Raw genomic sequence first — 14297 nt, 5'->3', positions numbered from 1 at the left:
AAGAGTGGAGGTGGTGCGGCAGAGCAATTTCTAACTTTGAAATTGAAACAAACCCTAAAATTTTAATATTTTTAATTTCGTTTTTTTTTTAAAAAATCATCAACCCGACGGGCTGGCCCGCTTCAACCCGCCAGCCCGAACGGGCTAGCCCGATAAGCCCGATTTGTTATCGGGTTGCAATTTTCCAGCCCTAACCCTCTACTTGTGTCGGGTTATTCGGGTCGGCCCACGGGTTTCGGGCTGGATTGACATCCCTAATAATATGTGACAAGTCCTTACTAGCCTGCCACACACCCACTCACATGGTCAAATTTATTCAAACCAATCACATGTGAAACAAACGTTTTTCTGCCACTAATTCACAAGTTGTTAAAAAAAATCAGAAATATACTGCCACAGCCAAAATAGCTCAATGAAATTTAGTCCACCACTCACATGTCAAATAAGACAGGTGAGTGGTAGTGATTCAGCATATTTAGTCAATGGTAGTGATTCACCACTCACATGAAATTTAGCTCAAATGAAATTTAGGCCACCACTCACATGTCAAATAAACCAGAAATATACTGCCACATTAGTGAGTGATGGCAGTGATTAACAGGGAAGGCAGTGCACATAACCTATTACATATCTAATTTTAGAGAGACACCACAATTTAATAGATTCACAAATGGTAAAGAGATTTATGGATTAAAATTCAAAAATTTAAGCCCTAAGTAATCGATCTCCTTCAGTCTTTACGCCCTAAAATAACTACAAGCTGGTGGTCTTTGTAAATATAAAGGAAAAAAAGTAGGTACCGTTTTAGCTATTTAACATGACTGGAGACAAATATTAGTCCTTAAAACCATTCCAATAAGAAGCATCCGTTTCCTACAAATATCGAAACAAAAAAACTATAAGTAACAAAAACAACACCGCATTATGAATGGAATCAAACATGGGAAAACAACTTAAACAACACAATCCATTAAGCCACTTACAGTAATGTTTTTGGTTTGGGAAACAGATTGGCAGCAGACTTTCAAACTTGGCCCTCGCTATTGGATTCCTGAATTTTGGCTACAATGCAATTTCTCATTCTGTGAGAGGTCGAAGTTGGACACTGAATCATCATCTGTGAAGGACATTAAATCAAAAAAAATATATATATATATATATATTAGATAAATGGATTTCAAAGTGTCAATAAAATATAGTAATTAGGTTGCAAGTAATTTACAAAGTGCAAGACATTACCCAAACAAGTTCGCTTCTTTGAACTGTCTGCACCACGTTTGGGACGAGGCAAATCCCAATGTCGACGCAAACGTTTTGAAGGGAACTTTCGCTTTTTCGGTGTTCGCGGGTTTTTAATATTGACAGGTGCTGAATTGGTCCCTTGACTTCCACGATCATGACTCGATTCGGGCCTTGCAGATTTCAATCTGTCAACTTCTTTCACACATTTCACCACAAATTTACTGATTACATCCCGGCAGATCTTATCTCCCTTGCACTCCAACATCATGTTGTAAAGAATTTTCATATGATGGTTAACAAAAACCATATTTCCAATGTTATCCACTGCTACTTGGTCTGCTAAATTTTGTTCACAAGGTAGAATTCTATTCTTTGCATCCTTCCTCCACTTATTAAGTATGAATTGGGCACGCAAACTATCTATATTCAACAGCAAGAAAATCTTCAGTATATGGCGACACAAAATACCTTCAGCTTCCCACATTCGACAAGAGCATGTAGCATTACTTGTAGGACGTGTAAAATGAACAGTTCGAAGGCCATTCATTGATGAACTGGACAACACTCCGTAAACTAACTCATCGCCACCAAAATCATAAGGGTGCTGAATAATCTTCACATTCAAAGAATGAGCCACCTCGCATTCAAACGTTTTGTACACATTGCGCGTGTACACACTCGCAGCATTTCGGAGCAAATTATTATTTTGGATAAATTGCCCAGGGACACCACGACACATAGTATCCTCTTTAGATTCTCGCAAACGCCACTCATGTAGTAGTCTTTCGTATTGGATCACAAACTCATGCAGAGAGGTTGTAGCAGAACATATACCTTTCAAAACCTTGTTCATCACCTCACTCCTTGAAGTGGCGTGTAAGCCGGTTGTGAACTTGTCATTGGTAAAGACAGAAGCCCAACGCTTTCTCAAATTATACATGTTGCGAAACCATCGATTCTCAGTGAGCTCATAATCTTTAATCATTGCCTGCCAAGTAGAATCAAATTCAGCTTCGTTCTCGCAACCGTTCATACAAAAATACCATGTCTTCTTGAAAGCTGCGTTACCATTTAGAGCACCAAAACGAGACGGAGCATTCTGGTTTATGTGCCATTGGCACAAACGGTGACTTGCGGTCTGAAATGTATAATCTAAACCGTTCATGAGTGCTTGGCATTGATCTGAAAATATAATCCCAGGCTCTTTACCGTGCATCGACTCCAAGAAACTATTAAACAACCACTCAAATGATTTAGTTGTTTCATCAGACAAGAAGGCCATGCCGAACAAGACGTTGTTTCTATGGTGATTTATACCAACAAAAGGTGCACAAAACAGATTATACTTATTGGTTCGGTAGGTGGTATCAATCGACAAAACATCCCCAAATACCTCATAATCAACAGCACACCGGGTATCCCTAAAAAAAAAGTTCATCAACCGGCCATCATCATCAAGGTCTACATTCCAATAAAAGTTAGTCTCACTATTTCCCTTGCCAATGAAATACTTCAATAATGCATTTGCATCTCCATTCTCAAGTTTCGTTTGCTTTTTGGATAAATTTACATGTGCATATGCATCCTTTTTGGTAAATCCTACATTCGGTCGTCCACCGGCTTCTTTTTCCATGAACCTATAGGCACTACTGATCTTAATTCCAACTGACCTAAGAGCGTCTAATACAGATTTCTTGGCATGTGACATCTGTCGAGCCGACCTCAACGTATAACACTGATCAGGTGACACTAATTCATGGTTGTGTTGGTTAAAAAAAACAGTTACAGTCCATAGGCCTTCTTCCCCTCTAACGACTCGCAACCTTGCCTTACAATTCGTCCGACTAACTTGCTTCTTGTAACAAGCAATTCGGCCAACCGAACGCTTATTATCTGGATACCCTTCACAAGAACAATGATAAACTTTTAACCGAAGATCATCACTATTATCGAATCTTTTTTGGCTTCCCTTCTTAATACTAAATCCACTTAAAACACCATATTGTAAGTACAAAATATAAATCACATCCAAACTATCATAAACAACACCAACCTGCAATTTTTCCTCAAGTTCATTTCTTATTGCCTTATATGACTCAAACTCCAGATGGAGATCTGATTCTATAATCTCTTCAGACAAGCTACATTCATTGCCCTCAAAATCATTCTCAATTTCTTCATCATCAAATTCGTCATCAGTAACATTCAAATCAATAACCATAATGCAGAAATTAACTAAATCCCAGAAATTCTTATTCACATATATGTATCATAATAATAGTGTCACTGCAGAATAACTCCAAGGCAAGATACACGACGACAAATTACCTACAAAGATATGATTCCAATTAATACATGTAATTCAATTTTCTGGTAATAACACATAAATCTATAGAACAACACCAAAGAATATACTTAATTCCAAAAATTAATAGCGGTAATTTACAAGAACTTCATTCCCATTCAGACAAACATTTAATTTACCCGATATTAACAACAAAATGAGGAAAAAATTGGATAAAAATGAACTTAATTTTCCAAAATAATTCCGGGCATTTAGAACCCCATTAAAAATTACTAAACTCCGGCGAAAGAAGAACTGCTATTGGCGTCCTCGTACAAATTTGTACTGCAAGCTTCATTAATTTTGATTCACTTCAGGCAACCCAAAATCGAACAATGCCATTTTTCTCCGGTACCTCGCAAACACATTCTGAAATGCTGACCAAATAAGCCCGCAAAATAATACGAAACAATATATACATATCTATTTCCACGGTTCAAATTATTACCTTTCAAAAAAGAAAAAGATGGAAGAAAGTAAACCGATGAGGGATCGGCAACAAATTAACGAGGATAACCGGTCACAGTTGCGGTCGATGCAAGAAAGCTTCAAAATTTCAACGTTAATGACGATTTTAAAACTTGTCCGATGTACCAGCGTGCCCTGTAAGCTTCAATTTCAAAAAAGCGCTGCAGAAAAACATGAACAGTCTATATCCTGGGGGGAACCGGGCTCAAGGCTGGTTTTTGGTAAACAAAAAATCGGTATTTAGTTATGGACCGAATGTTGAATTCAAATAAAACGGAGGCCACGTGTTTCAATCCGAGCGGTGGTCCTCAGTGAGTATGACCTAGCATGGACTTTACTAAAGAGATGTCATTTCGGCCATGACTAGGGCTGGGAAGATAGGGTTCGGGGTATAGGGTATCCGATTACCCGACCCGAAAAAATCGGGTATCAGGTACCCTATACTCGAAAAATTAGGGTTCGGGATCGGGGTCGGGTATTTAGGGTGTAAATAAATCGGGTATCGGGTATACCCGAAATACCCGATTTTTAATTAAATATATTTTAAAATATTTAATTAAATTTAATTTTATAAGTTTGAATTAATTCTTTTGAAAACGTACACAAATATACCCAAAATACCCAATTTTTAATTAAATATATTATTTGTTAATACATGGAATTGAAAACGTACACAATTATATAGGGCAAGGGCTAAAAATAGGGGCCACATTTTTTTTATTTTTTTTTAAAAAATCGGATATTAGGGTACCCGAATACCTTATTAACGTCAAATCGGGTAATTCGGGTACCCTAATACCCGATTAACCCGAATTCACGGTTTGACTTTGAAAATTGCAATTTTCACCGGGTAATTTAGGGTACCCGAATACGTGACTCGGGTATTAGGGTACCCGATTTAAAAACGGATTTGGGATCGGGTATAGGGTTTGCGTCTTATTCGGGACTGGGTACCTGATTTTTTCAGGTAGGGTACCCGATCCCTACTCGATTCCCAGCCCTAGCATGACAGTTTTTATAAATATTAAACTATAATTATAATTTCAATGAGCCATATTATAACATTCTGGACTCAAAACATTTGACATTTTTTACAAATATTTGATAGTTCATGATTTTAAAAGATAAACTTTTATCATTCAATCTTTTCTTAAATAAAATAATACTTCTTCTGTTTCGTTGCTAAAAAATACTTATTTTATTATTTTGGTCCGTCCCCAACAAATATAACCATTCCATATTTTCTTTTTAATAACTACATATCACTCGCTATAGCTCTCAATATTACTCATTATTTACCAATATTACAACACACTTAATTATAGCCATCAATATTACGCGTTATTTACCAATATTATCATTCTACACTCACCATTTAATCAAATTAATCAATTTAAAACTACAATAAAAATAAGACCCTTGCTCCGTCCACAACCACACCACATTCAAATATTTTTTTTAAATTCACATCATTACAAAATGTCAAATGAGTATTTGTTAAGTGACAGATGCAGTAATACTTTAAAATTTGCAGTTATAATTTTCATAATTTTAGAATCAACTCTAAACTTCAATTTTGTTGCATGAATCGATGATCATCAGAGAAAAGAAATTCGATTATCCAAAAACTTCAACGTCAACTATTATCCTAAATTCCTAATTGGTCCCCCTTAAAAAAAAAGAGTTAATATATAGAAGTGTTCACTTTCATATTGTAAAATTAAAATCTAGCCCATGAAATAAAAATATTAAAAAATGGCCAGTTTTTTAGCAAAAAGTCAGAAATACCCTTCCCCTTAAAATATTAAAAAATGGCCAATTAGAAATACTCTCTCTCTAACGTGTTCTCTCTCTCTCTCTCTCTCTCTCTCTCTCTCTCTCTCTACGCTCTCCCACTTCTCTCGCTTTCTCTCTTCCTCCCTCCTTCTTTCTCTCCTCCGGCTAAGCGCCGCTGCTCCGATCACCGCTGCTCTCGCTTCGTCCACCACCGCCAGAACATCAAGGCTCGAGCTTCCAAGGAACAGCCGCCGCTTGCGCGCTTCGTCATTCATGTTTCCACCTCCGCCTCCAATCGCAAGCCCTATGTTTCCCCCAGTGCGTATCTCGATTCAGTATTTTTTTATGTAGTTTTTGTTGAATTTGCTCGGATTTTCTCTCTGCAGTTTCGTTTGTTTATTATGTTTGTTCTGTTTTTGTGAAGATTGAACGAGACCTTCGTTCTGGATCTCAGCGACTTTTCGGCCGATCTCGTGCATGATTTACTGGCGCCACTTGTCGGCCTCTGCCAGGTCGCGGCACTCCGACACCAGGTAGGGGTGGCGCTCCTTCGGCTTCTTCTTCTCCTCTTTTTTCATGGTGATGAAACGGTTCAGCATCGGCTGCGCTTTCTCTTCATTTCGAGCCATTGCGGAAGAATTGGGGACAAATTAGGATTTTGGGCAGGGATGAATAAACCCTAATTTTGAAGTTCTTGTGAGTAGTGTTGATGCAAATTGGGGTTGTCCGGACCTATGCCAGCAAGGGCGATAATAATTCCGACGGCGTCGAGGTCTTTGATGAGGATGCTGATGATATGTCCAACATTTGTTAAAGTAGGACTCTATTGATTAATGATGTTGAATTCACAATTACATCTATGAATTCACATTTTAATGTTTTTCAATTCACAACCACATCTATGAATTCACAACTTAATATTCTCGAATTCACAACCTGATCTATGAATTCACAACTTAATGTTCTTGAATTCACAACCAGTTCGATGAATTCACAACTTAATATTCTTGAATTCACAACCAGATCTATGAATTCACAATCAAAATAAATTATAGTTTTAGTTGTGAATTCAAACTTTAAAAACTCAAATTCACAACTACTTGAATTCACAACCAAAATAAATTCTGGTTGTGAATTCACAACCAAAACATTCTGGTTGTGAATTAAATTTTGGTTGAGAATTCGACTGGTTGTGAATTCACAACCAAAAAAATTTGGTTGTGAATTCGACTTGTTGTGTAATGCGCAAATTTTTAAAGGGGTGATGTTTAAAGGGTAAAATGGTAACAGTGGCCATTTTTCAAGTTTTTTTATCTTAGTGAACAATTTTTAAATTTACTCAAACAAATAGGCCATTTTCAAAATCCACTAAAAAAAACCCTATTAGTATTATCCTAATTGACCGACATCTCTCTATATATTTTTTCTTTCATTATGCAAAAATAAATTTTCTAAAATTATATATGTTGAAATTGAGAAATTATCAAATCTCTACGTTTATCAATTATGCACCATATATAAAAAATATTTACATAATACTCACTCCATTTTATTAAATTGCGATTTTATTAGAAAAGGAAAAAGAAGAAAAAACCTAAGAACCCTTGAAAGCACAGAGAAGCAAACTAAGGGCCGAGCCTCATTAAAATCTCTTCAAAGAAAACCCAATGAAAAAAACTTTGAAGAGGAAAAAGAGTACTCGTCTAGAGACGAAAAAACACAAAAGAGGAAAAGAGCGGAAAGGACTACTTCCAGAACTCCGGCCTAACCATCGCCTTGAAGCAGACCTGACCCTAATCCCCAAACAGAAAACACAGTAAAAAATAAAACCGAAACAATGCAAAAGAGCAAGAGAAAAAACCAACCCCGAGACGCAAAAAATTAAGAGAAGAAAAAAATCAAGCAGCAAGAAGGCCTAAGCAACAACAAGTATAGCTCAAGAAACAAGGCAGCCCCGCCATCATCAAAGAAGGAAACGGCGGGAACAAAGGCACCAAACGCCTCGCCAAATAACTCTTGTCGCTGGTAAAACTATCACCACGACGCAACCAACGGAACCCGACCTTATATGACCTAGAATCTAGCACACCAAAAAACTGAAAAAGGCCTATAAAAGACATTCCCACGCCACGACCATCAAAACAAAACCATCATCTCAAACGAATGTGACTCTGAGTAGCCATATCAAGATGCACAACTGTTTTAATATCCTCAATAGCATAAGGCCACCAACCCTCCTCTTTGCTATAATTCGCCATAATATCCGCCACTTTGTTACCCTCACGAAAAATGTGAGAAATCTGAAGATGAAAACCAGGAAAGAGACGAAGAACCTTATTCCATAAAGCAATGAAACGCCAAGGAACAGTTGTAGAGCGCTCCTGAAGCAAGTGAACGATATACATTGAATCCGACTTAATCTATAAATAATGTCATCCCCTGTCATGAGCAATAAGAATGGCTTTGATGACCGCAAGGAGCTCCGCTTCAAAGGCAAAGCCCACCCCTCTCTTTTAATGAAAACAATCACGAACCCAACTAAAGTTATCACGAAAGACCCCACCAGTAGCAATATTACCCGGAGCTCCCATCGCAGACCTATCCGTGTTAACTTTAATCCAAGGAGACGTCGGAGGCCACCAATGAACAGTGATAAAATCCGGCGGAGGAGCCGCACGAGTAGCAACACCAATGGCTCTGAGAATAGTATAATCTTTCCAAGAATTATCCATATGACCAAGCTTAAAGTTATTCTCCATCTTCTTAAAAGAAACCTTGACGATATGGATGATCCGCCTATGATCAAAACTTTTATTGTCATAAATGCAAGAATTCTTTTGAATCCAGATAGCCCATAAGATAGCAATAATGTCAGTGCTCCAATAACTATCCAACTGAGAACTAAACTTATAACCCTACACCCCAACTAAAAAGCTATGACTATCAATAACAACAGCAGCCTCAGTTAAGTGAAACCAGCTCACGAACTCCATCATGTTTGACTAGCATGTACTCACTCCATCATATTTGACTAGCATGTACTTCTTTTTAAATTGTCCCGTTTAACTTTGGCTTATTAATCGCCTCAAAAAAATAAACTTTGACTTATTAATTTTTAAATAATTATTTTATATTAATAAGATTATATAATTTTATTTTATAATCTTATCTTTCTAAATAATTGAAAAAATAGGCCAAAACGGCTTCTAGTAATGAAAAATATGTTTACTTTTTTTTCGAGGTGCCTTTTTCCCCCCTTAAAAAAAATTTACAGTCTCTCTTTTATTAAAAGGGAAAAAGGAAAAAGGAAAAGAAAACGGAAAAAGGGATTTCGCACAATACGAGGACAGGATAGGGCTTAAACCAAAAACGTGAATGAAATATAATCATAATCGAATCATAAAAACGAGTAGTACTACTTATTTCATCCTTGCGTGAAAAATACAGGGGTAATTATCTCGTATTCTCGTTGCTCTCTCTCTCTCTAAACTATTCCTCTCTCTCTCTCAGCTCTCTCGCTTCCCGAGGTACGTGTATATATGGTCGTTTTGTATCGTGTGTGTATTGTGTATGTATAATATAATGCTTTGTGCGCGGTTTGATTACTGGAAGATGCTAGGGTTTTTTCTTCTTTCCCGAAATTAATGCGAAAATATATATAAGTTGCGAAAACATAGAAATTGGGATGGACTGATTAACCCACTGTTTTTTGTGATTGAATATATATAAGTTGCATTGAACTGTGAGCTGAAGTCTAATCTTTCTGTAGATACTCCGTTGTTTCTCAGGTTCGCCGACTCTGACTCATCTTTATATTTTATTGCAGTTCCCTTTTTTCGTTTTATGCTCCGAAGCAGCAGAGGAGATGTTTAAGAACACATTCCAGTCCGGTTTTCTTTCCATCCTTTACAGCCTGGGGTATGCTTTCTTTTTTTGTTTAGTTTGTCTGGAGGCATTTTTCATTCACAAAGCCATATTCTCGCTTCAGTTGTTATTTATTCGCAGCATATTGCGTTTCGTTTTTTCATCTGCGGTTTTGATTTTGTTTATTTTTTGGGTTATTTTCTTATTCCTCAGGAGTAAGCCTTTGCAAATATGGGATAAAGAAGGTAGGTCTTATCTTCTTTTACATTTGTCATTTTGAATGCTATTTTTCCACATCACATGTTATGCTAATGCTGGTAGTTTGTGGATGTTTTCTGGAATTACAACTGTTTATTTATGTTTAGAATAAGGGTATCTTTTTCTTTGCATTGGTTCTTCGCAGTCTGGCTCCTTTTGAACTTCTTACAAGTAAGAAAATAAATTGAGGGCCTGGATATATGGAGGAATGGCCTTGTTGTTAAATGCAACATGGAGTGAATATTTTTTGATATTTTTCTTGAATCCTATTTTATATGACATACTGTTACCAGTCCTAGTATATCTGGATGGAAGTAACAAAGGGTTATATGTTCTAATTCTGTGTACACATATTCTGTAGTTAAACATGTGTTTGTGATTCTTACACTTTATTAGCCGGCATTTTCCTTTTAGGCTTACGGTTATATTGAAAAATTGTTACAGTTGTCAATGGCCAGGTCAAGCGGCTGCAAGATGATGACATACAATCTAATGTCCTCGAATTAGTGGGGTCGAATGTCCAATCCACATATATTACCTGCCCTGCAGATCCAACTGCAACGCTTGGTATCAAGCTTCCGTTCTTGGTTATGATTGTTAAAAATACGAAGAAGTACTTCACGTTTGAGATTCATGTGCTTGATGATAAAAATGTCCGCCGAAGATTTCGAGCTTCTAATTTTCAAGTCTGTAAGTTTTCCCATGAAGTAATTTTGTATCAAAAATATTTCTTCATATATGATATATGTGATTATTACTACTCTTATCCTCTTCCTTTATGTGAATGTGCTATCTAATTTAATACAACTTGGGCATTATTTCTAAGGATGTTTTTGTGAGTCGTTCCCTTAAATGGAAATTTAGGATCACGACAGAAAGACAAGTGGTTTCTCAATGAGAGCATAAAGCAAAACATTCTTTCTCTTCTCTGTTATTTGCTTTATCTACCAAAAGTCAATGACTTCATTAGAGCCAAAAGTGATGGTTCCTTATCTGTCAATTTATGATTCTCTTACTTTTCACCTTTTTATAATGAAACAATAGGGCCGAATGGCCCTATTCAATATACAACATCAAATTTTGTCCACCATTTGAAAAAACATAAATTTTGGCCATTTTTTGTATGTCATGACTATTCTACCCTTCTCTCTCTCTCCTCTCTCTTTCTCCGGCGGCTCCTCTCTCTTTCTCATCTCCCTCTCTCTCTCCAGCGGCTCCTCTCTCTTTCTCATCTCCCTCTCTCTGACTCAGCGGCTCCTCTCTCTTTCTCATCTCCCTCTCTCTCTCTCCAGCGGCTGCGCGGCAGCGGCGCCGAGCTTGGAGAATTCGTCGGAGCTCTCGCGGCAGTGGTGGAGGAGATCCTCCCTCTCTCTCTCTCTCTCCAGCGGCTGCCGCTCTCTCATCTCTATTTCTCATCTCCCTCTCTCTATCTCCAGCGCGCGGCGGCGGCAGATCTGGTCTGATGAGGCGGCGGCGGTGGATCTGATCTGATCGTTGCGCCGCCTCCTCCATCGGCAGATCTGATCTCTGCCTCCTTCGATTTCAGTCATGGCAGATCTGATCTGATCTGTGTGCTGCACGTATGGCACTTGTGACACTATTAGTGCCATAAGTGCACACTTCCCCCTAGGGTTTAGATATTCCATTTAGTGTTTAGATTATCCATTTGAGGTTTAGATGTTCCATTTAGGGTTTAGATTATCCATTTAGGGTTTAAATGATATTGTTTCTGTATTTGTGCTGCATGTATGACACTTATGGCAGTATTAGTGCCCAAAATGATTATTTTACTTGGTTTTATTTTGGATTTCCGTTGGCACTTATGACACTAATAGAGATTAGTGCCATAAGTGCCAACGGAAATCCAAAATAAAACCTAAGTAAAATCTTGGCACTTATGGCACTAATAGTGCCATAAGTGCCTAACCCGACCCGGCACGCGACCCGCGTGCCGGATCCTACCCGGTCCGCCTCATTAAGGGTAAAAACGTCCAAATCAATAAAATTGGCTAAATTTGTGTTTTTTCAATATGTGGCCATAAATTGTGTTTTATGATTCATTTTGGCTACTTCAAAATTTTACTCTTTTATAATTGTGCAGTTGTGAGGTTCTTTTTTATAGTTTTATGTCTTGTTGACTGTAAATTTTCTCTTGAACTTCTGTTTATTATTTGAGTCGTATAGTCATAATTCAGATGCTAGTTGGACTCTGGTGGGAATGAAATCAAGATATGTTGATAATGACTGCTTGACTGGATTTAAACTCTTGAATCTGTACTGTAGTCACCATTGTCCAATGATAATATTTATTTAAGTGTTGTCAGTTGTGTTGCCCTAGGGGTGGTAGAAGGACGTTGAAATAGATAAGCGACTCCAAGTGTAACTCCTCAAACAGTTCCTACAAGTGTTCACTAGGAACTTCAATAATTTATACCCAGCCTAAAGTTGTCCAATTGTAGAAAATATACCCGTTTTGAATTAATTGGCTTTTCTTTGATGAAAACTATATCTTTCTGTATGATTCTTAATGCCTTGTATTAATTTTTGTTCTATGAACCCCTCTGTTTCAGGCTGTCACAAGAGTTAAACCCTTTATTTGCACCATGCCCTTGAAGTTGGATGAGGGCTGGAATCAAATCCAGCTGAACCTCACTGACCTTACTCGACGTGCATATGGAACTAACTATGTTGAGACTCTGAGAGTTCAGGTTCATGCCAATTGCCGCCTGAGAAGGATCTATTTCTCTGATCGCCTTTACTCAGAGGAGGAACTCCCACCAGAATTCAAACTATATCTCCCAATGCAGCAGGTATGCTTTATTATATTGTCAAACACTTCAGGGCATGGCTGGTATGCAGGAATGGAATGGTGATTCCTGCATCCATTCCCAATCCTATAGCTGGTACCATTTTTGTAATGGGAATTATCATTCCCGATGGAATGCTTATTCCCATGTATATGGGATTAGTCATTCCTCTCCTCCCCCATGGTATTATGTATTCCCACGGATATGAGACTACTATATAATAAAAATTTATCTAATAATAATAATAATAATAATAATAAATAATAATAGTAAAATATAAAATAATTTTAATAATAATATTATTAATATAATAAATAATAATTGTAAAAATAATAAAACGACTTTAGTAATAATATAATACAATAAAATTAATAATAATTGTAAAAATAATAAAATAATTTTAATAATAATAATAATAATAATAATAATAAATAATATTATTAATATAATATACAATAATTGTAAAAATAATAAAACAAATTTAGTAATAACATAATATAATAAAATTAATAATAATAATAATAAATAATATTAGTAATAATAATAAAATAATTTTAATAATAATAATAAATAAATAATATTAATAGTAAAAAAATAATAAATGATAATAATAGTAAAACAATAGATGATTAATAATAATAATAATAATATTAATAATTTATTATTATTATTATTATTGTGTTAATTTTATTTCATTTCTATCCATTCATTCCTTGTAAATACCAACCATAGGAATCATATATATCATTCCATTCCCATTATCATTCCATTCCAAAATTCATTCCATTCCTTTCTAATTCCATTCCTGCATACTAGCCATCACCTCAATGAATAGGATTTTATGGTTGAGCATTGAGCTTTTTCTTAAAAAAAAATCGTCTGCAGAAAGTCTGAGAGCGTTGGAGAAAGCTCTGCCTGCCTCATCCCTGGCGTCGGAGATGGCTGGCGTAGAATAAGTTCATCACTCATGTCTAGAGAGGTTTATTTGTTGTAATACATACATGACAAGTAAGAAATGCAATTGCCGGTTGACGTGGTCACTCTTTACAATCCGATTTCAAAGCTTGTTTTTAGTTGGTTTGCTGGGATGCTAATTCATGTATATGTAGTCTGCTTCTTTGTTACTTCGTTGATTTGTTGTGTATGTGAGAAGACAGCTCCATTAAACATGTTGCTGGAGTTTCCTATTCTAGGCCTTATTCCTGTAGTACTTTGTATCAGAGGTTTAATTGATGGAAAAAAACATAGATATTTATCTCTATTTGCAATACCACCTTTCAATTTTCTTATTTTTGGTCGAAAACTGTAACTTAAATAAAAAAGAAAAAATAAATAAAGTACGCACTGAACTCGGGCATACCCAAGGGAAAATCTAAAACGACTTTGAACAAACATTTAGTCGAGTGGTGTCTGCATTCAAAGGATAACAAGCCTAAGTTGGGTTAGATTAAGGCTCTTACCACCTTTTAATTTTCTTGCAATTATATGATGTCATTGCTAAAACAACGTATTCCATGAAATAGAACAGTTCAATGATG

The 14297-nt window shown here is 36.4% G+C and overlaps 2 protein-coding genes across 4 annotated transcripts; one reads left to right on the top strand and one right to left on the bottom strand.

The window, feature by feature from the left end:
- Nucleotides 1-1177: 1177 nt before the first annotated feature.
- Nucleotides 1178-3463, bottom strand: LOC131022904 (protein FAR1-RELATED SEQUENCE 5-like). Its single transcript, XM_057952447.1, has one exon. The coding sequence runs from the start codon at nucleotides 3461-3463 to the stop codon at nucleotides 1178-1180; it is 2286 nt and encodes a 761-aa protein (XP_057808430.1).
- A 5680-nt stretch (nucleotides 3464-9143) lies between these two features.
- LOC131022456 (uncharacterized) lies at nucleotides 9144-14020 on the top strand. Of its 3 annotated transcripts, none has more exons than XM_057951944.1 (6): nucleotides 9144-9279; nucleotides 9657-9748; nucleotides 9908-9939; nucleotides 10397-10638; nucleotides 12523-12762; nucleotides 13645-14020. In XM_057951944.1, exons 2-6 carry the CDS (start codon nucleotides 9696-9698, stop codon nucleotides 13651-13653), a joined length of 576 nt encoding a protein of 191 aa, XP_057807927.1. In that variant the 5' UTR covers nucleotides 9144-9279; nucleotides 9657-9695; the 3' UTR covers nucleotides 13654-14020. The 3 variants fall into 3 exon arrangements, with proteins under 3 accessions (XP_057807927.1, XP_057807925.1, XP_057807926.1); XM_057951942.1 differs by having other exon boundaries at nucleotides 9154-9357; XM_057951943.1 differs by lacking the exon at nucleotides 9144-9279 and adding an exon at nucleotides 9398-9572.
- The last annotated feature ends 277 nt before the right edge of the window (nucleotides 14021-14297 follow it).

The sequence above is a fragment of the Salvia miltiorrhiza genome, chromosome 4 (assembly GCF_028751815.1).
Source record: "Salvia miltiorrhiza cultivar Shanhuang (shh) chromosome 4, IMPLAD_Smil_shh, whole genome shotgun sequence".
Classification (NCBI taxonomy): Eukaryota; Viridiplantae; Streptophyta; class Magnoliopsida; order Lamiales; family Lamiaceae; genus Salvia; species Salvia miltiorrhiza.
The sequence above is the reverse complement of the archived record's forward strand: the minus strand, read 5'-3'. Positions and strand labels throughout refer to the sequence as shown.